At 40.1% G+C, this 20,873-nt stretch overlaps 1 protein-coding gene and 1 long non-coding RNA gene across 2 annotated transcripts in view; one reads left to right on the forward strand and one right to left on the reverse strand.

Moving 5' to 3' along the window:
* The window catches only part of LOC123961299 (synaptotagmin-9-like), a 53,724-nt gene that overhangs the window by 3,480 nt on the left and 29,371 nt on the right, over nucleotides 1–20,873 (reverse strand). The window contains exons 5-7 of the mRNA XM_046036565.1: nucleotides 4,440–4,560; nucleotides 4,087–4,258; nucleotides 3,862–3,991 (exon numbers count right to left, since the gene is read on the reverse strand). Of these exons, the coding sequence (XP_045892521.1) occupies nucleotides 3,862–3,991; nucleotides 4,087–4,258; nucleotides 4,440–4,560 (423 nt within the window). The remainder of the gene's footprint in view (nucleotides 1–3,861; nucleotides 3,992–4,086; nucleotides 4,259–4,439; nucleotides 4,561–20,873) is intronic.
* On the forward strand, nucleotides 9,161–11,284 carry LOC123961316. The gene is made up of 4 exons (XR_006822703.1): nucleotides 9,161–9,267; nucleotides 9,916–10,004; nucleotides 10,180–10,277; nucleotides 10,716–11,284. It is a non-coding gene; the product is annotated as an uncharacterized LOC123961316 (long non-coding RNA).

A 20,873-nucleotide genomic window follows, 5' to 3' on the forward strand; every position in this document is an offset into this window, starting at 1 on the left:
TGAGGATTATGGAGGCCACTGTGCTCTTAGGAACCTTAAGTGCAGCAGAAATTTTTTTGTAACCTTGGCCAGATCTGTGCCTTGCCACAATTCTGTCTCTGAGCTCTTCAGGCAGTTCCTTTGACCTCATGATTCTCATTTGCTCTGACATGCACTGTGAGCTGTAAGGTCTTATATAGACAGGTGTGTGGCTTTCCTAATCAAGTCCAATCAGTATAATCAAACACAGCTGGACTCAAATGAAGGTGTAGAACCATCTCAAGGATGATCAGAAGAAATAGACAGCACCTGAGTTAAATATGAGTGTCACGGCAAAGGGTCTGAATACTTATGACCAATGTGATATTTCAGTTTTTCTTTTTTTAAAAATTTGCAAAAATTTCTACATTTCTGTTTTTTTCTGTCAAGATGGGGTGCTGAGTGTACATTACTGAGAAATAAAATGAACTTTTTTGATTTTTGGAAAATGGCTGCAATGAAACAAAGAGTGAAAAATTTAAAGGGGTCTGAATATTTTCTGTACCCACTGTATATTCTGGTGCTACTGTATTGTACTCTATTGTCTGTTGTCAAACTGGCCTCTGTTGGTCTCGAAGGCTAATAGGACCGCAAAGTTGGCCGCATGGATACCTGAGCTACGGTAACTAACGACAGTTAGCAGCAGTTATGACGTGATATGTGAATATTTGAAAGTATTCTCAATTCATACACAGTGTACCTCATTCTACCTTCTTCAGAAAGTATTTACATTACATTATTTCATGGACGCACTGTAATGACACTACTTATGACTTATATCGCTACTAACAAGGTCCCATATTATACTCAGTTTCATGTTCATACATTTATTTTGGGTGTCTATACTTTTTGGGTACTATAAAATGTTTACATGCTTTAATGTTGTAGTGGGACAACGGTGTGGATTTGTGCATTTTATATTGAATAAATTTGGAGCTGCTCCAAATTCCTCTTTTCCTCTCCCAGAGAGGAGCAGGGGGGTTAAAGATCAACTTTCAACAGACTGCTAAGAGACCCCAACGGAAGGGGGTTGGGAAAGTTGCTTTCTCTAAGTGCTATCCCTGACCATAAAACTGGCACCTTTTTGATTCCGAAGCTGATAACGCAGTGACTGACTGTTAAACTGACAAAAGGGACATGAACCAGCGATTAGCATTTCCCTGAACAGCCTACCAAAACTGCCCCCCCCCCCCCCATGCATGTAACCATGGCAACTGAACTGGGTCTGTGTTTCATTAGCCCATCAAAGGGATACTCCTTGTCTCACCCACTTGTGACATAATCCAGGAAGCCGAACTTGAAATAACCAAAGACTGCAGTCTCCAAAAACTCAAAGCATTTAATTAAGTTTAATTAAATCTTTTAGTTACTTGATTACGTTTGCCTCTATTTGAGTAGTTATGTTACCATGTTGTTGCTATCTGTTGCTGATATTAGTGCAGAAAAGAATCTAAATAAGTTACCTTTGCAGTGTTTTTATTTTCAGCAAGACACTCCGTCATGTTATGTGTAACCAATACTTGTTCACAATACTTTCTCACAAAATTCCTTTAGAAATGATGATAAAGAAAAGTCATACTATACTCTAGTAATGATCCAGTTTGAATTTAAGGTTAAACTCCCCATTTCCTAAGGAAAGATTTTTTTGGATTAATCTAAGATTTCCTCATGTAATCTGAGCTCCCCCAAGTGGACAAAATAAGTATTACATACTATCGTTGGAAATGACGTTAAATGTATAAATATCCTGACCAATAATTTGACAATTGTTTACCTGTTACCAAATGCTTAACTTAGAACGGTACAACTGTGTGACCATTGAGGTTTGATTGTGGAAAAAAAAATAATTTTTCCCCCCTCATAGTTTGGGGGTCAACGTATGTTGAAAAGACATTCAAAATATTTCTGATAATAGATAATATATTCTTAGCAGCCATTAGTATTAGTATCACTTGAGAAAAACAGCACACGTTATCTGGGTGGTAAAATGATCTAAATAGATACTCATTATACATTAGTTGGCCTAATTTTAGATGGAAATGTCATTTGGGTAGATAAAGAAAATCATGTTCATTAGAGATGGAATAATATTCCTGGGGTCTTTAGCCTCTCTCCTAATGAGCATCACCTTCTCTGGTAAATATAATGATGTCTAGAGAGAGCTTACGTCAACTACCTTTCATGATGACCAATGTTACCAGCTAACAAGCTTACTTCCAGCAGTGTCCATTACATTTATTAAGGAATGGTAAACATTGCACAACTCTCTTCGTAAAGCTGAAGTGAATCTTTGTGTGTCACAGCTGATGCTAGGCATTTACCCGGACAGCAATCCACTTTGAAACGTTTTATTTTCTGACCCCTACAGTGGAATACCAAAAGATTTAGCTGTGACAACTCAACATGAATTTACATGAATCAGTCCAGCATCTGTTTTAGCATGCTCTGTTTTTTTAATGAGTGTGGGCTGGGAATTCAGAAATAGAAACAGCTCCCTGAATGTAGCCACCTCTCTGTGTCTCTCTCTGTAAGCTAGGTGCCTCTGTTGTTGCAATCACAGCAAAACAAGTCAAGTATACATGAGGGTTATGCAGTATTTTTGTTATGTAATGTTTAATTTCTTTTTTTTTCACTGTACCTCAAAATGAAATACACAACATGACTGATTTAGATTATCTATCGTTGCAGTTTTCAAGTCCGTTTTCAATTAAGATTTCTTTAGAGAACCTCTTGTACACTCTACTCTATGTTGAATTTGAACTTGAGTTGTTTTTTTTACTTGAATATTCTGCTTTATTACCCTGATAATCAGTCTCAATTATCATTTTGTTTAAGTTCATTCATCTTTTTGAATGGCTGAACAAATCAGACATGTGGGTGGTGATTCAGAGGTTGAAAGAGCTATTCTTTTCTTATATTTGAAAACAAACCCAGTCCAGAGTGTACATCAACGGCTTTTTACCTCTACTGCATCACAAGGTGGTCAGTTTTTAATTGTACATACTTCACCTGTCATTCAACAGAGAAAACTATCTGCCTTCATATTAATTATATATCTAATCTTAAGTCATGCTAGTGGCTATTGGTCAGTTTGGTCCAGACTGAAAATTCTCAACAGCTATCAGATGTTCTCCAGATGATTAAAACTGACCAGTACAAACTTAGGTGATCCCCTGAATTTTCCTTTAGCGCCACCATGAGATTAAATTTTTTTTGCTTATGGTAAAATGTCTGATGACTGATTGGAACACCATTTTGTACAGACACTCATGGTCCCAAGAGGCTGAAGCCTGCCGACTTTGGTGAGATGCCTGACTTTTCCTCTGGCACTATCTTGAGTCATTGTCTGAGATGTGTCAATAACAATTGGATAAACTGGATGAAATTTGGTTCAGGATGAAGTATAATAACTTTAGTCATCTCTCAATTTTTATAATATAGCACCTTCATCAGGTACACTTTTTTATTTGGATAATACTTTGTGTTATGACCAGCTAAACTGACATCCCCATCAGCCTCAAACGTTCTTTGTATTGAGTGCTAATTAGCAAATTTTAGTATAATAATTAACTAAAACATCTGTATTTTACCATTGTCACTGTGATCATGTTAGCATGCTGACATTAGCATTAGCTGAAAGCACTATTGTGACAAAGTACAGCCTCACAAAGACGCTAGCATGGCTGTAGTCTAGGTGTTGTTTTTCTCAATTAGTCTAGTTTCCTCACTTTTTTTCTAGTCCTTAGAGGTTTTCATAGAAAGGATCATGGTGAAATAACGTTAACTTTGTTAGAGTGTTTATCTACAGAAATGTATTGCACCAATACACAAAGCAGCCCATACCTCTATGAGTGGGTGCCAGTGTGCTATGGGTTTCCGTGGATATGTCAGCATCTCACTCCAGTGGTCTCGCCCCAGACTCTCGGCCTCATTGCCCACCCTGCACACACCGATCACTTCATTATGTCCGACCCTGCAGGACAGTAAGAACAACACATGGAGACTCCAAAATATTGCATCAGTTAACGGACTGTACATGAAACTGATATATGAAGGTAACTTACTAACCGGTCATAGTCCATGACAGCTATGAGCAGACTGATCTGGTCGATGTTCTCAGGAGGAACATCAAACACAATGGCTTCATTGTACACCGGGTTCAGAGTGTTACGCTTGGTTGACGTCTTTCTCTTCTTTAGCCTCCGGCCTTCACACATCAGGGACACTTTCACATAAGGATCTGGAGAATTTGGATTGGTAAAATGTGGCGAGTTCAATAAGGGTTTTAAAAATGTATTGGCATCGAAAGCCACAAAACAAAATGCTATGCTGTGATAATAATGAAGCACTTGAACACTTTATGTGTATATTTCACTACACCACCTTTCAGTGGAAACATTGCATTGTCAGTCAGCACCCACCTGAAGCTCCAGTGATGTCCATGGCTTTGAGATTTCTGGCTTTGATCATGGTGATTGTGAGCCTGCCAGCCGTGGGGAGATAGCACAATGAAAACATCAACTCTCCCAGGTCCACATTGTCCTGTAAAGAAATGTATTACATTAGTATACAAGTACTGTCCAGTCACCCATTATCATTATTTTAAACACAAGCTGTGATTCAGTTAAATCATGATTTTCCAAGACTATTCTTGAGATTGAAACACCTGATGGAAGAATCACACCAGAGGTCTGAGTGATCCCCATGCTAAGCATCAAACATGAATTGTTTCTATATTTCAGCTGTCAAAAAAAAGATCAAAAGAAAAGAACAGCTCAGCAGTGGTAGAAAGAAACTAAGTACATTTACCCAAGTAATGTACTTCGATTAACTACAGTTTTGAGGTACTTTACTTATTTCAATTTTCCACTACTTTATGCTTGTACTCCACTATCTGACATACTTTCTAGTTACTTTACAAAAAAAAATTGCAGATAAAATAAACATTAAAGTAGAACAGATTGTTGTTTTCAAACATATCTGGCTTCTGAGTCCTTCTATAAATGCAGTATCTAGTTTGGGAATTTCCTCTCTAAACATCTCAGATGATTTCCTTTACATGGTTTGAGGCCAAAAGAGGAAAATTATCTAATATTTTACTAAACAAAGCAGATTAGAGAATAGTCTGAATAAAATGATACAAATGTACAGTATATAGAAGAATTATCTTTTCTTCTTTCCTCTCCCTCTATCTCATGTTCAGATTTATCTTGTGAAACTTTGGAGGTGCCCTACTTTTAGGCTGAGAACTACTGAACAAAACTACCGAACTGTGTACAAAGTTGCTCAGATTTGCTCCACCTGGACCAGCCGCAACATTAAAGTGCTGCCTATACATTGCTGAACCATATGAACTATGAAAACTGGATACCAGATTCCAAGATGGCGGCAATACAACTGAATGAAAAATGCTCAGCACACACACATGCCAAAACTGTTTTCACACCACCTGCTCTCCTTCCGAGTGTGCAGCTCTTTGCACAATGCAGAAGCAAAGCCCTGAAAATAACTGGGTAGATTCAACAGAAGGCACATTATAATATGTAACACAAGACTTTGCACCTCAGACATGGATCATGCCTGTGACACCTCTTGTATAAAAAAACATGTAAACCTTTTTAATCACATCTGCAACATGCAGAAACAGCATGTCTCATGATTAATCAGCATGTTGTGTGTTATGGGAATGTCAAATCCTGAGTATTTAAATGATATGCAACCTGGTTTTGGATATTTGTTGCATCTCTCAGTTTGGGGTGAAACTTGTGGAATCTGCCTTCACGTTTAACTTCTACCATTTCTCCTTTGAGAATATGCCTGCTTTCACAACTTATCCACAGTCACACACTTGCCAAGCTCTTTTCCCAATTAACACATCTGAAAATAACGTGTGAAAATGGTGTGAAACTGAGCGCTGTGTTTATAAGACACACGGTTTCTTACAGGGGAAACTCTCGATATCCAGTTTTACACTTTCTCCCACACACCGGGCTGACACAGAGCTCCCTGTTACAAATTTAAATAGGAAGTGAAAAGAGCAAACATTTTACAAATTTTTGGATTACAACGCAGGATTTTAAAAGACAATCAAAGTCAGCAAATGTGGCTCCAGCTGTTTTAGCCTCTGCAAATACAAGTCATTAAATGAAATTACAAAAACTCTCTCTTGCTCCTCTGAATTCCGCTGCTTTACGGACACAGTGGCAAAGTAGGCTAACGCAACTATTGGATGTGTGACATTGGATGCTGTCCAATCAGTGATTAATACACAGGGCGCTTAGTGATTTTATACTTTGTCTGAAACAGCCAATTATCTAGAAAGCCTAGTTAAAGGTAAGATGTAGTGGTTGAAAAATCACTGCATCACTTCCATGCAAATCAGTATGTGCTCCTTCTGATACTGATTAAGATTAATTGGAGTCAGTCTATACGGGCAACACAAACACACACACATTAGGATGCTTCTGCTCTGGGTCTTCTGCTCAAAACCGCTCAAAATCAAATTGAACAAAATGAGTTCATACATCACGAATGTCGGCATGTCACATAAACACACACACCCTCACACCTATGCACACACACAAATACACAAGCAGAGTTGTCCAGAATCCATGACTTGAGCTGCTGAGGCAGAATCCACCTCTGACACTGCATACTGTTACTTTGAGCCTCGCACGTTAATGATGCACAGTTTATGTCACATACGCATTTTGGCACAATTACAGGAATTCACACGCTAACACACACAAACAGGCAGGCACTCCCACAAACAGTGGATCTGCAAACCCATCAGCTCTCCACAGATAATGTGATATCCTTCTCCCATCACTCATGCAGCACACTTAAGTTTTCAGGCTATTGAGTGCTTCTCACTACTCTTATGAGCACTCAAATCAAGCCTGCGGTCAGTATTATGGTCACTTGTGCTCGGCCAATGAAATTATACCGGGGCTCTAAAGCGCCCCAATAAAGCAGAGAAAGACTGTGGGTAGTCCATCTTCTCCAATTATAATAATCGCACCCTCTCTCCCTCAGGAGCAGCCAGGCTGTATTTACAAGCCTCTCTCTTGCCGTGTCTTTAATAATCATAGGCGCAATCTCTTTCCTCTCTGTCTTAATCGTTTTTTTTTAAAGCTGCCTCTGTGTGTGTGTGTACGCCTGTTCGGGGCTTCTTCGAATGTTATGTTATGAAATTAATTGAACTTCACATAATTCCTGATGATTCCACTCACTCAGCCCGTTGTTACATAACCTGCTGTGGACGGTAAGGCATACTCCCTCTGTCTGAAAGCAATCTGTCTTTGTGATGTAAAGCAAGGAAGCAGATGTCTTGTGAAAAATAAAGACAGGCAAAAGAAAGATTAGTCAAAATTGAAACAGCAGATTCCAACATATTGTGATTTTCACCCTCTAGAATGGGTCAAGCTCCTAAAACACTGGATCCTACATTTCCCATAACAGAACTCAATTGCATCCATTGTCTGGTAAATCCTTCAAACTAAGTTTTAAAGATGTGTGTGCTTACAAACCAGCTGGTAACACAGGCTTTATTTTGAAAATCTGTAGTCTCCAAACTCGAGCTGAGATTACCCAGTTGACATCACTACGCTGTATGAAAGTATGTATGTACTATAGACAATTATTTTAACACTGTGCTCTTTGCACATCAGGACTACCACAGCACTTGAATGTATCTGGACTGTTAAACTCAGACTCTTATTATTTTATAAGTAGTATTTATGTACATTTAAATTGTCTTTTGTTATTTTATGTGTCTGACTGCTAAGACGATTTAATTTCCTTCTGGAATGAATAAAGTCAACTATCCATCTATCTATCTATTGATCAATCAAATGTTTTTGTACTTAGTATCAATATTAATGTTGTTTTTGACAGACCCGCTTTCAGGATTTGTTGTCACTGATCAGACTCTGACTCCAGCTGTTTCTTGTGCTTTCCCTGTTCCCCCCTCCCCTGTGTGTCTGTGTGTGTTTGCGTTGTGGGGGAGTGGCTTACACTTCCTGGCACCTGGCTCATCTCCATACCTGATCTATTCATCAGCCATCTGCTCAAGCATTCCGTCTCTCCTGCCACTCAACGCCTGATTGTTTTCTGTGACTTTTTCCCCTTTGTGGTTTTGCTAACGTGGGTTCCCCTGTGCTTCCCGATGTCTGTGCCAGCATCTCATGTCAGCCCCGCTTCTGCTCAGTCCTCCAATTAAATGCTACAATGACCATTGATTTTAGAACTAACATCTCAGACCTTCATTAAAGGAATTGGCATTGAATTTGTAGAACGGTATAAATATCTTGGAACAGTCATTGATAGTGACCTGAAATTTGAAGCTAATTCTGATGCAGTCTGTTAGAAGGGTCAACAACGTTTGTACTTCCTCAGGAAGTTAAATGTTTTTAATGTTCAAAAGACGATTATGTGTTTGGTTTGCAAGTCTTTTATTGAATCTGTTCTTACTTTTTCTGATTGCATGGCATGGTAACCTGGACACTAGGGACAAAAACCACCTAAACAATATTGTAAAGGTGGCTGTTAAGGTTAAAGGTGTCTCACAGACTCCCCTGAAGGCTGTCTTTGACAGCCTTTCTCCTTAAGGCCAGGTTTATATTAGATTGATAGATCCCTGTGCAATAACCCTGCTTAATCGTCTCAGGTTACCTCACATTTTAGAGATTGTTTTGTGTTTTTAGGGTCTTCTGAGTGTTCTGTATGTACTGCTCACGGTTTTAGTATTTGTTGTTTTGTTTTTGTGTTGTTTATATAATCCTTGTATGTTTTATCCTGTGCCCTGACTGCAGGTCAATTTTCCCACTAGGGATAATAAATAGGGGTGTGACGATTAAAATGTGACGAGATTTTTCATCAGGTTAAAAGCTGTCTCACGGACTCAATTGATATTTTTCACACACTGTAAAAATGAATACTTGAAATTGCTTCAATTTTAAAAATTAATTAGATTTTTTATTAAACTGAACAAAAAATACTTAATGGCATTGTAAACTTTGTTAAAATAGTTTCTTTAACTAACTTTATTACGTTTCTTGTATAAAGTTGGTCTCAATGCAAAATTTATGGTGGCACAACTTTGAAATTGTAGTTGGAGCTGAGCCAACTCAAGTGGTGCTAAGAATGGGGTTTCCTAAGCAGTCCTGCAGGGGTTTTCGTCCACATGTCAGTGTTGGACATACCGGGACAGCTCTCCTGTTTTCTTCAAGAGAACCTGAAGTCATAAAGGTGAGTATTTTATTTGAATATGAGTATTGAAAGTCTGGATTTGCAGTAGTCACATGTTTAATTCTTTTGTTTAAGCATGTGCTTGATGCTACACTGTAGCTTGCTTGCTAACTAAGTAGTCAGCTAATGTTTGCATGGTTAACAATGGTTTGATAAATTCCATGTCTATATGGACTGCAGAGTCGCTAATGGTTCAGAAGTGCATTGGGTGTGTCAACAACAAAACAGCTGATAGCCAGAGAACTTTGAACCACTATTCATTTATGTATTACATCAAAATAAAAACTGCGAACTACCGTAATTTATTTTTTATGGCCTTGTAACGTTACCCTACAGGGTTTCCCATAAATATATTTAAGTGTGCCCCACCCACCATTTTGTCAAGGCATTTGCTAGTTATCTTACACACTTTTTAGAATTGATTAGGTACACATAGACAAAACTAATGCAATGCAATACAATGGCTCTGCATTAAAACCTTTCTTTGATAGGTATTGTGGTGGTAAGTTTATTGAATCTGTTTGACAGAGGTATTAAATTATTTTAATGGTCAATTTGAAGGCTGTTTATGGTGCTAGTTAACCATGGGGTTATACTGAGGAGTGTTCTTCACATTTTGTCAACTGTACTTTTTTTATACATGTATAGGATGGACTAAATATTTGGAATTATACCATGACTCAAAAAGACTCATGAAGGAAGGATTTATTTGGTGAACCTAATAAACTGACAACTGTGTGAGTGTATACCTTTTTTTTTTTTTACACAGTCTGTGGTGTATATACCCACACATGCCCCCACACATTGTTCAATACATTTGTGCATTTTTACATTCACAACATTGACCCTGCATATTCCTCACAAAATGTATAACAACTAATTTATTTATCTCCAAATGCTAAATTCTTACAGCTGTTGTCCTGTGAAGCTGGTGCTGCTCCGTGGCAGGCTCACTGGGAAAGGTGTACTGAGGTTCCACCAACCACAACCCTCTCTCGTGTGCTAGATAGGTATGTTCACATGCAGAGTCACTATGTTTATTTACAATTTTCAGAGGCAAGGCTGTGAATTTTTTCTCAGGAAAAACACAGAACAGACAGCTAGCAGACTGTAAGTTGATGTACACAAAAAGTGTACTGAACTAAAATTTGTAAATGAGAAATAAACAAACTATTTGTTGACTTCAGAGAATATCTCCTCGCAGTCTGCGAGCCAGTAGCCAGTGAGTGCGAGAGAGATTATAAATACAGTGCATGGGAACATGCAACACACTAGAGAAGGTAAGGTGTGTTTGTTTTGCTGCAGAGTTTAAATTTCATACACAGCCTAAATAGAAGGCAGTGTGGTTGTGCACAGTAAACTGTTAAAGTGTGTGAGAATATTTTGTTGTATAGCTCCATTAAAAGTAAATTAACTAATTTGCCTTTTATTTCTCATTGTCCTTGCAGTTATCCTGTGTGTGTGCGTTCTGCGGTTTTCTGAGCTGAAGTCAACAAGATCTGTTGAGCCATAGACTACGACATGGAAGAGGAGCTCACTGGCCCTGTGTAGCATTGAAATCACACCTTACATTGCCAGACTGTAAGAAGACATCAACCTTTTTCTGTGAGTAATGCTAATTTGGAGAAACTTGGACTGAGCACATTTTTTTCACTCACCTGGGACATAATTAAAAAATCAACAGACTGTGCATTGCCCTGAAATTGCTGAAAATGAAACCTTTGCCTTTGACACTTATATCATTGACCAGCCATCAAATGACTTTAATGAGGTAAAGGAAAAAAGTGGTTCAATTAACACTGGTGGGGAAGAGTATGTAGAAGCTGAGACTCTGGAACATAAAATTGCATCTCTTTTTGATGGTGATGAATGTTGAAATTGGTCATCAGATGTACATGTACACTATTTTAAATGCTTGTTTTAAAAGTTTACACTGGAGTTGCATGATTCCATCTTGAATGATACAGTCATGTGTTTCTTTAATGTTTGTTGAAAATAAACATGGAAATTGAAGCGGCTTTGTTTGTGGAAATTGGTGGTTTTTTTAAAAAACTTAGGAATTTGAGTTAGCCTCAAAACTCAAAAATCAGATGCAGTAAGTTGCCTTGAAATTGTGAGTTTTTATACAAATGAAAGATAAGTTATCTGAACAAACCATAATTAGTTGGCACAACTAAACTTCAAAACTTAGGAATTTGTGTTCAAAACTCCAAAATTGAGTGCAGTAAGTTGCCTTGAAATTGAGTTTTCACAGCCTTTTCATTTTTACAGTGCACGCTGTCAAGACACACATTAATTTTCTCATGCAGTGAAAAACAAATGTAATAGCAATAACAAACTGATAACATAGACTCGCAGAGTGAATCATCTCCGCTCAGCTAATGCGACACTGGCCTTTATAGTGAACGAGTGAACCTCTCGTGCTGTGAGCCAGTTGTGACTGAGTGGTAACGTAGCTGGTAGAATTTTGCATTAAATATCTAAAAACTGAGGCGCAACCCTGCTCTGTGTGGGACTGTGAGCTGCACTTTATCGGGGCTACTGAAGTTAACGTGTGGATTTGTAGTGAAATTTCCGCCTGATCAAGTGTTGTTGGTTAGTTTCGGTTTCACATGCAACATGCAGTCCCAAACTTTGGTAGTCAAACAGTCTAAAGAGGAAAATACCAGCGGAGCAATAACGTAATGCACAGCTGAGTATGGGGCATATTATGAATTCTCATTAAATGATGACGTTAGTCTGGTAATATAACAACATTTTTCTCAACATGTCAGAGAACAACGATACGTGGGAGAGATTCTAAATGTGCAGAAAGGTTTGAACATGAGCAGAAAACCTGCTGAAACACAGGAGCTATTAAAGTCCAGGAGTTTATAAGTGAATTAAAATTAATTAGATTATCATTGAGGTGAAAATGTGCCGCATGCACATTTAAAGAGGTTATTTCCCTAAACAAAGGCAGAAAAAGGAAGGGAGACTAAATCACGACTGCATGTGCTGACTCGGCAGGGATGATATTACATGAGAAAAGTTGATCTAGAGGAGAAACATACCTGAAAGCAACACAGAATAAAAATATTTCCACCATAAACTGGTGCAGAAAAATTCACCAGAATGCAGAATATTGTGTTTGATGCTCAAAATTTTCTTATAATTCAGCATTGAAGATTTTTTTAAAAACGGTGTTAAAATCTCATCTCATCTCGTGGGTTAAGTGTGTCGTCACACTGCTAATAATAAATGAACTGGTGTGAACTGAACAGCCTCCTGCTTTTGCCAGCCAAGCTTTCCCTTACCTCCATTCATAATTCTTTATTGAAAAAAATTTAGCTAAACATCATCCATCAAGTCTGTGAAAACACAAAACCTAACATTTGTGTTTCTCTCTCTTGTGTTTCAGTTTCTTTTCTTTTTTTTTCCATACTGATGGAGTTAGTCATAGGAGTTGGTTTAATTAAAACAAAAGAAAACAATTTGTTTAGCAAGGTGTGAGAGTATAAGAAGTGAATAGAAGGGATACCTTTTATGTAGTGTTATTAATGTTATTAATGTTGAACTGTAATGTAATGTCATAATATTTTTTGTATTTAGTTTAATTTTAAAGATTCTCCCTGTAAAGGTTTAGTACAGCAAACATATCCACAGCCTGCATAGTATGGTGGGGTTTGTGGTCTTAATATTAATTAAAAATATATTAATATTAATTAAAATAATATTAATACAATTAATATGCTGTAAAATAACTTTTCTATTTTAATAATGCCGTTTGAATAACTAAAGATCTGAACTGAGCTGACTCATACTGTATTACAGTATGAGGACAAAAAGCAAGTATGAGAGTTTGTGCAGCTCACTTAAACACTGGAGATTCTGTTACACGAGGGCCAATCAACAGTACAATATATCTGCCTGGCTGAACATGGTGGAAGTAAATAAATCACTGTCAAGGCTGAACTTTAGCTGTATAGATGAATATGCCTTGGCAGAATCAGGTTAGGTTAAAGGATCGTTCAAAACTCTCAGTAAAGTCTTGAGACAGTTACACACAAAACTGTGTGGGTAACTGATTTGCAGTACATACAGTATAAAGACATGACCTATCTTTTCATGTGACAACACTGAAGAAATGACACTTTGCTGTACAGCTTGTATAACAGTGTAAATTTGCTGTCTCCTCAAAATAATAATTTACATCACACAGCCATTAATGTCTAAATGGCTGGCAACAAAAGTGAAAATGTCCAAATTGGGCCCAATCAGCTATTTTCCCTCCCCGGTTCCATGTGACTTGTTAGTGTTACAAGGTCTCAGGTGTGAATGGGGAGCAGGTGTGTTAAATTTGGTGTTATCGCCTTCACACTCTCTCATACAGGTCAGTGAATGTTCAACATGGCACCTCTTGGCAAAGGACAGGTTCCACTCAGAACAGGCCTCGCCATGATCGACCAAAAAAGTTGAGTGGTATGTGCTCAGCATCATATCCAGAGGTTGTCTTTGGGAAATAGACCTATGAGTGCTGCCAGCATTGGGGGTTAGCCTGTCAGTGCTCAGACTACACGCACACTGCATCAAATTGGTCTGCATGGCTGTCGTCCCAGAAAGAAGCTTCTTCTGAAGATGATACACAAGGAAGACCGCTAACAGTGTGCTGAAGACAAGCAGACTAAGGACATGGATTACTGGAACCATGTCCTGTGGTCTGATGAGACCAAGATAAACTTATTTGGTTCAGATGGGGTCAAGTGTGTGTGGTGGCCACCAGGTGAAGAGTACAAAGACAAGTGTGTCTTGCCTACAGTCCAGCATGGTGGTGGGAGTGTCATGGTCTGGGGCTGCATGAGTGCTGCCTGCACTGGGGAGCTACAGTTCATTGAGGGAACCATGAATGCTAAATTGTACTGTGACACACTGAAGCAGAGCAGGATCCCCTCCCTTCGGAGACTGGGCTGCAGGGCAGTATTCCAACATAACAACCCCAAACACACCTCCAAGACGACCAATGCCTTGCTAAAGAAGCTGAGGTGATGGACTTTACCCTCAGCTTCAGCAATATATTCTCTCTCTCAATACATATTAAAATAAATAATTTAACATTATCCTTATGCACAAAAGCAGAGCCACAATTACAAGGTGTGGCTTACCATAAAGATCTGAATGCCTCAGAGCTAGAGGAGATTCTTTTTGACTCACAATAATGCTCACCAGGTTTCATACATAAGTAGGTCTACATAACTAATGGGAACAACAGGCTGCATGTTAAATATTTAATCTAACTAACATAATACTATATATTAAACTGGCAAATTAAATGTCATAAAATTGCAAAAATAGAAAAAAACTTCACAGATTTGTTTTGGAAGAGTTTTGTTTTGACACAGAAGGGGTAACAGTAACATTGTGGAAGCTGAAAGAGATTTTAACAGCTATAGTGGCATTAAAAGAATAGCAAGAAGGTGAAGTTCTTCACATCCTACGGCTCCAAAGTCAGTGATTAGCTTCCTCTGGTAGCAGTGTTAGTTTACTCTTTGATTTAAACACAAGTCAGAACCATATTGCCACTGGGCGCAGCAGCAGGGGATACAGTGGCCTCTGCTAGTTGAGCTTCCACATAGCAGGTATAAATATTTGTAATGAAACTATCAATTAAATAATAATCAAAATGTTAATTGCTCATATCACGCTAGTTCACGTTATCTTAATCTGAAGTTACAGGTCACCAATATGGTCTTACAAATGTTTTGTTAACAGCCAGAACTGTTATCCATCCATCCATCGTCAACCACTTATCCTACCTACAGGACAGGTCGCCAGTCCATCGCAGGACCACACATAGACAAACAACCACTCACATTCACACTCACACCTAAGGACAATTTTAGAGACACCAATCAACCTAGCCTGCATGTCTTTGGACGGTGGGAGGAAGCCGGAACACCCAGACAGAACCGACGCAGACACAGGATATTTCATTTTGAATGTTTTACCCGTTACTTTCGCTTCCAAAAAAGGAATAGACCATGTGACTTCTGTTCTTGGTTTATAACAAAAAACTAATGGACTGAAGTTCACAGACCCTCTTCATTCTTTGTTCATAAAGGAGTAACGATAAAATTAATCCCCAAAAACTTTTAGTTTTAATTCTGACCAAATAATCCCTCTTTACACATATGCTACAAATAGCATTTTATTAAATCATTACCACATTAATTCAGAAATGTCAATCAGTTGCTCAAAAGCTTCTGCATTTTCACTGATGTAATGACAAACCCAATCTAACACCTGATTGGATTTTACTAGGAAATCTCTTAGATTGTTTTACGGCACAAAACAGAAAAATAAACATTTAAGACTTTTTCACAGTGCTAAATGGTGGGAGAAAGGTAAAAGGCCATTAAAAACACAAAAATCCTTATTTGCTTTCTTGCCAAGAGTTAGATGAATAGCTAGACGAGAGTGGTTCTCATGTCTGTTCGCTAAATATAAAGCTAAAGCCAGGAGAAGGTAGCCAACTGTCCAGAGAAACACAGAATTGTCCCATAATTGGAAACTGAATGACATCTCTCCAGTTCTCCAATTTCCGTTCCATACCTCTGCAATAGATTGCCTTTTTGTCGACGTTAAGAGTTGTTCTGTTGACAATTCAGCGATGACAAATTTACCTTAAGACCTTCTTCATTTATAAAACACCTAAAATAAGCGAGTTCACTATGTGAGTGCCTTTGTACATCAACAGGAAACTGAAACTGTTTGATTGATGAATGAATTTTGGTGAGTAAGCAGAAAACACTGATCTTACATTACAGTGAAGTTCAGGTTTAACTGCCCCCCATTCATGATACCCCAGCTAAAATAAAATACAATGCTGTATTCTTACTTTGTCTGTGTATAAGTTCTATATTTGTCCCTGTAATGTAATGCTCACGGTCTCCCACTGACTCAGCTGACCATCTAGAGAATCATTTGTCACACTTAGTGAGTAAGGGCAAATGGGAAGAAAAGTGCTTGTTATATGGTACCATTTGTCATTGTTGGGAAACGAGAACCTCCTCTACTGAATTAACCACACACACATACACACACTGCATATTCACTTGCTGACCCCATTTATCAAGGCCCTGATTACAGGCCAAACAGACTGCAGTCAATAGTATTGACTGGCCCTGCAGGACCTGCAGGTTACAGTGTCCCTGAGCTCTTCATTGTATTTGACTCTAAAAAAACATCTTCAGCAGGGGAGAAAGAAGACAGGAATGTGCATGTAACAGCATGTTAGATGTCCAAAAGTTCAATTAGGTCACTTTGTTAATGCCACAGAAGCATCACGGAAATAAAGAGCAAAGGACAAATCCAGCACAGAGTTAAGCAGAATTCGTTGCAGAGCCAGCAAAGGTATATTTGGTTTCCAGAGGAGGATTTTAATTACTGTTTCAGTAATTAATAGTGGTGTGTGGATTAACACTGAGGTGCTATGGTGTCAGCATGAATTCACACACAAGAACAGTCTTGCCATGACATGCTTGAGGTTGTTTGGAGTTTATTAAAACTCACAGAAGGGATGTGCCAATTTTAAAAATGTTAACACATCAACATTTTTAACTAAGAGTATACATTAACAAGTTCAGGCACTTCAGACTAGTTAGGACTGTTTCAGTGCTCTAATGACTGACCTTATAATATACACCCCATAGAAGCAAACCTACTTTATTTTTCTATAAGCATGCAGCTCAGAAATGTGTACATTACAGTCCAGAGCATATGGGCAGGGATGGCTATAGGCTCGTTCTGTGCTGGGAGCCATGATTAATGCACACAGACTGGAGACTGGACCAGCGCAGGGTCCCTCTCTGTTATCCCAAGGGAGGTAACCTAGTTCTGCTGGGGACAGTGAGAGAGAGAGAGTACATTTTCACATTTGTACATTTCTTTAGACCTCCCTTACATAAGCAAAATGCTTTAACATAAACACATGCACAAACACAAATCAGATTAAAGCAACACAAACTGTAATTCTTCTGTTTTGTGTTGTCACATCCAGTTATGCTTTAGTCTGATATTGTAACCAACTTACAGTCAATATCACATGACTCAAGCATCACATCAAGATCTTTGGCCAATCATTTGTTTTTGAGCATGTGAAGACAGACTGGTTTTATTTGGGGGTTTGCATTTATTCTCAGAGAGAACCAAAAGCAAAGCTTTTTTACAAAAAAAAAAAAAAACGTGATTTACAATACTTACAGCAAAATGCAATAGACACCAACTGTACCACTCCATTTTCTCTAAGTTTAAGCATTATCTAAGTATCACTTCATTTAAATAGCTTAATTGGACCCGATTCCTACGAATCTCCTCCAAGCCATATCTTCTACTGTGGTCCCAGCAATCACTCATGATAAATACTTCTCTGGCTTCAGGAACCTTTCCGACCACTTTCAAAAGGGCTCGGGTTACACCCTTGCTTAAAAAGCCCTCACTTGACCCAACTCAAGTTGAGAACCATCGGCCAGTTTCTCTTCTACCATTTATATCCAAAACTATCGAACAGGCAGTCTTCAAACAGGTCTCAGAATTCCTCTCAGGGAATGACCTCCTAGATCCATATCAGTCTGGTTTTAAGAGTGGCCACTCTACTGAAACGGCTCTTTTGTCTGTAACAGAAGCCCTAAGGTCAGCTAACGCTGCAGCCCAATCCTCGGTTCTTATCCTGCTTGACCTATCAGCTGCCTTTGACACAGTCAATCACATGATCCTCCTATTTGCACTCTCAGCAATGGGCATCTTGGGTAAAGCACTCCTGTGGTTCGAATCCTATCTCTCGGGCATTCCTACAATGTTTTGTGGCAAGGACAATTATCCTGCTCCCACTGCCTCTCCACAGGGGGGCCCCAAGGCTCAGTGTTAGGGCCCCACCTCACTGGGGCCGATCATTCACTCACATAGGTTCTCTTACCACTGCTATGCAGACACTACGCAACTCTACCTATCCTTCCCGCCAGACGACCCCACCGTCTCGGCGCGGATCACAGACTGTCTCTTGGACATATCTGCGTGGATGAAGGCTTGCGACTTCCAACTAAACCTCTCTAAGACTGAACTCTTGGTCATTCTAGCCAAGCAATCTATCCACCATAACATCAAACTACAAATTGGCCCTTTAACCATCACTCCAACCAGCGTGGTGATAAACTTGGGTGTCATGATTGATGACCAGCTGTCCTTTTCAGACCATGTTGTTGCTGTCTCTCGGTCGTGCCACTTTGCTCTATACAACATCAGAAAAATCAGCCCTACCTCACTCAGTATGACACCCAGATTTTGGTACAGGCCATGGTTATCTCTCGCCTCAACTATTGCAAAGCCCTCCTAGCAGATCTTCCAGCTTGTGTGGTGAAACCCCTACAAATGGTGTAAATTAAACTCATTGCCAATTAAAATCATTTTATATATTCACAGTAAATTATATTTATTTTTAAAAGGCTGTGGGGGAATGGAACAGATAGGGAGTTGGGGCTCTAGGAATGAAAACTGGAGAATTATTTATGTTTGCATAAATATGAGTAGAGCATAACTGCTAAAGTTAGACAAATGAAATTGCCAACTCATATCCTCCAAACCTTTATTACTTTTTTGATAAGCATGCCTCCCCAGGACACAAAGATGGGGCAGTCTCATGCACGCTGTCATGTGACACATCCAAACAGTGCTATGAGTGTGTGTGTGTGTGTGTGTGTGTGTGTGTGTGTGTGTGTGTGTGTGTGTGTGTGAGTATTGCTGTTGCTGTGGGGGCTCTAGTGACTCTTTTGAAATTGTGGTAATGATTGAGTTTCATGATGAAACGGTGAATGGTGTAACCACTGGGATGCCATATGAATAAAAATCTTAATATTTTCACATATGCTTCCGAACAATGTGCAGCTTGTCAGGTTTGCATCACCTCACGCAATATTGCCTGAACAACGCAATATTACATGAACCAATTTTAGCTAACTAGCTAGCTTCCTAATATATAGGCAGAAGGCTCTCCGCAAGATGACTCCTCAGTTAAATACTTTTAGAGGATACAGCATACAGTATTTTAAATTTCCAGTCACTCAATTTTGCAAATATCTGCTTAAATTTTACTTTACATGATGTATACGATACCAACTCATAATTAATAATTATAGTTCAAAGAGTGTATATTTGTTTTTAGAATTTTAGGGACCAAAATGTTGGACCCCACAAGTTTAAGGGGCTGTTTGAGCATCAAGACTTGGGTTTTAGGGTTCAGGTTATAATTAGTTTAAGGTTAGGGTAAAGCATTAAGGTTAGGCATGTAATTGTGATGGTTAAGGTTAGGGTAAGGGGCTAGGGAATGCGTTATGTCAATGACAGGTTCCCACATAGATAGTGCCATGAAGCTGTGTGTGCGTATGTTTGTGTGCCGACTCCAGGGGGTTCGAAGGGGGCCTCAGCCAGCGCTTCGAGAACCACCGCCAGTTCCCAAGTGGGAACCCTGGAACGAGTCAGAGTCTCATCCTCCGGGCTCCATGGAGGATGCGCACGACCAGTGGAAGCCTCCCCAGAGGCCCATCCCTCGGAGGGGTGTGGAACGCCGCCACAGCAGCCACATACACCTTGAGTGTGGATGGGGAAAGGCCAGCAGAGAAACGGTCCTGGAGGAACTCCAGTACCATAATCACCTGGCAGGTAACTGGGTCCACCGCCCGTTCTCCACACCAGGTGGCAAACACATTCCACTTCAGGCCGTACGTCCTTCTCGTGGACGGGGCTCTGGAGCCGAGCAGCGTCTCGACTGTCCCCGCCGTTAGGCCCGCCTCCAGGAACTGGGCCCCCTCAGGGGCCAGACCCACAGTCTCCACAGGGCGGGGCAAGGGTGAAAGACCTGGCCCTCCGCCTGAGACAGCAGGTCCCTCCTCAGGGGGACCTGCCATGGCGGGCCTTCGAGGAGCAATATTATGTCCGAGAACCACACTCGGGCCGGCCAAAACGGGGCTACCAGCAGTAGACTGACACCGTCCTGATGGACCCGCTCCAGAACCCCCGGAAGCAGAGCGACTGGGGGAAAAGCATACAGGCGCAGCCTCGGCCACGTTTGTACCATGGCATCCAGCCCTAGCGGGGCTGGGGGCGAGAGGGAGAACCACAGGGGACAGTGCGTAGTCTCTCGAGACGCAAACAAGTCCACGTCTATGGGGCCGAACCTTTCACATAATGACTCCACCACCTGGGGGTGGTGGAGTCATTATGCTGTCTCGACAGCAGGTCTGCTCCCTGATTCTGGGTCCCAGGGATGTATGTCGCTCTGAGGGACAGCAGTCTCTGCTGGGACCACAGGAGGATCTGATGTGCCAGTTCGCATAACGGGCGCGAGCGCAGACCCCCCTGGTGATTCAAATAGGCCACCACCACCGTGTTGTCGGTCCTGACAAGGACGTGGCGACCGCGGAGAGCGGGCAGAAAACTCCTCAGAGCTCTGAAAACTGCCAACATTTCCAGGCAATTTATGTGTCAAGAGAAATGATGCTCCTCCCAGGAGCCTCTCGCAAAGCAGCCGTCCATGACCGCACCCCATCCCGTGAGTGAGGCGTCTGTTGAAATAATTG

This window comes from Micropterus dolomieu, linkage group LG22 (assembly GCF_021292245.1).
Source record: "Micropterus dolomieu isolate WLL.071019.BEF.003 ecotype Adirondacks linkage group LG22, ASM2129224v1, whole genome shotgun sequence".
NCBI classification, from domain to species: Eukaryota; Metazoa; Chordata; class Actinopteri; order Centrarchiformes; family Centrarchidae; genus Micropterus; species Micropterus dolomieu.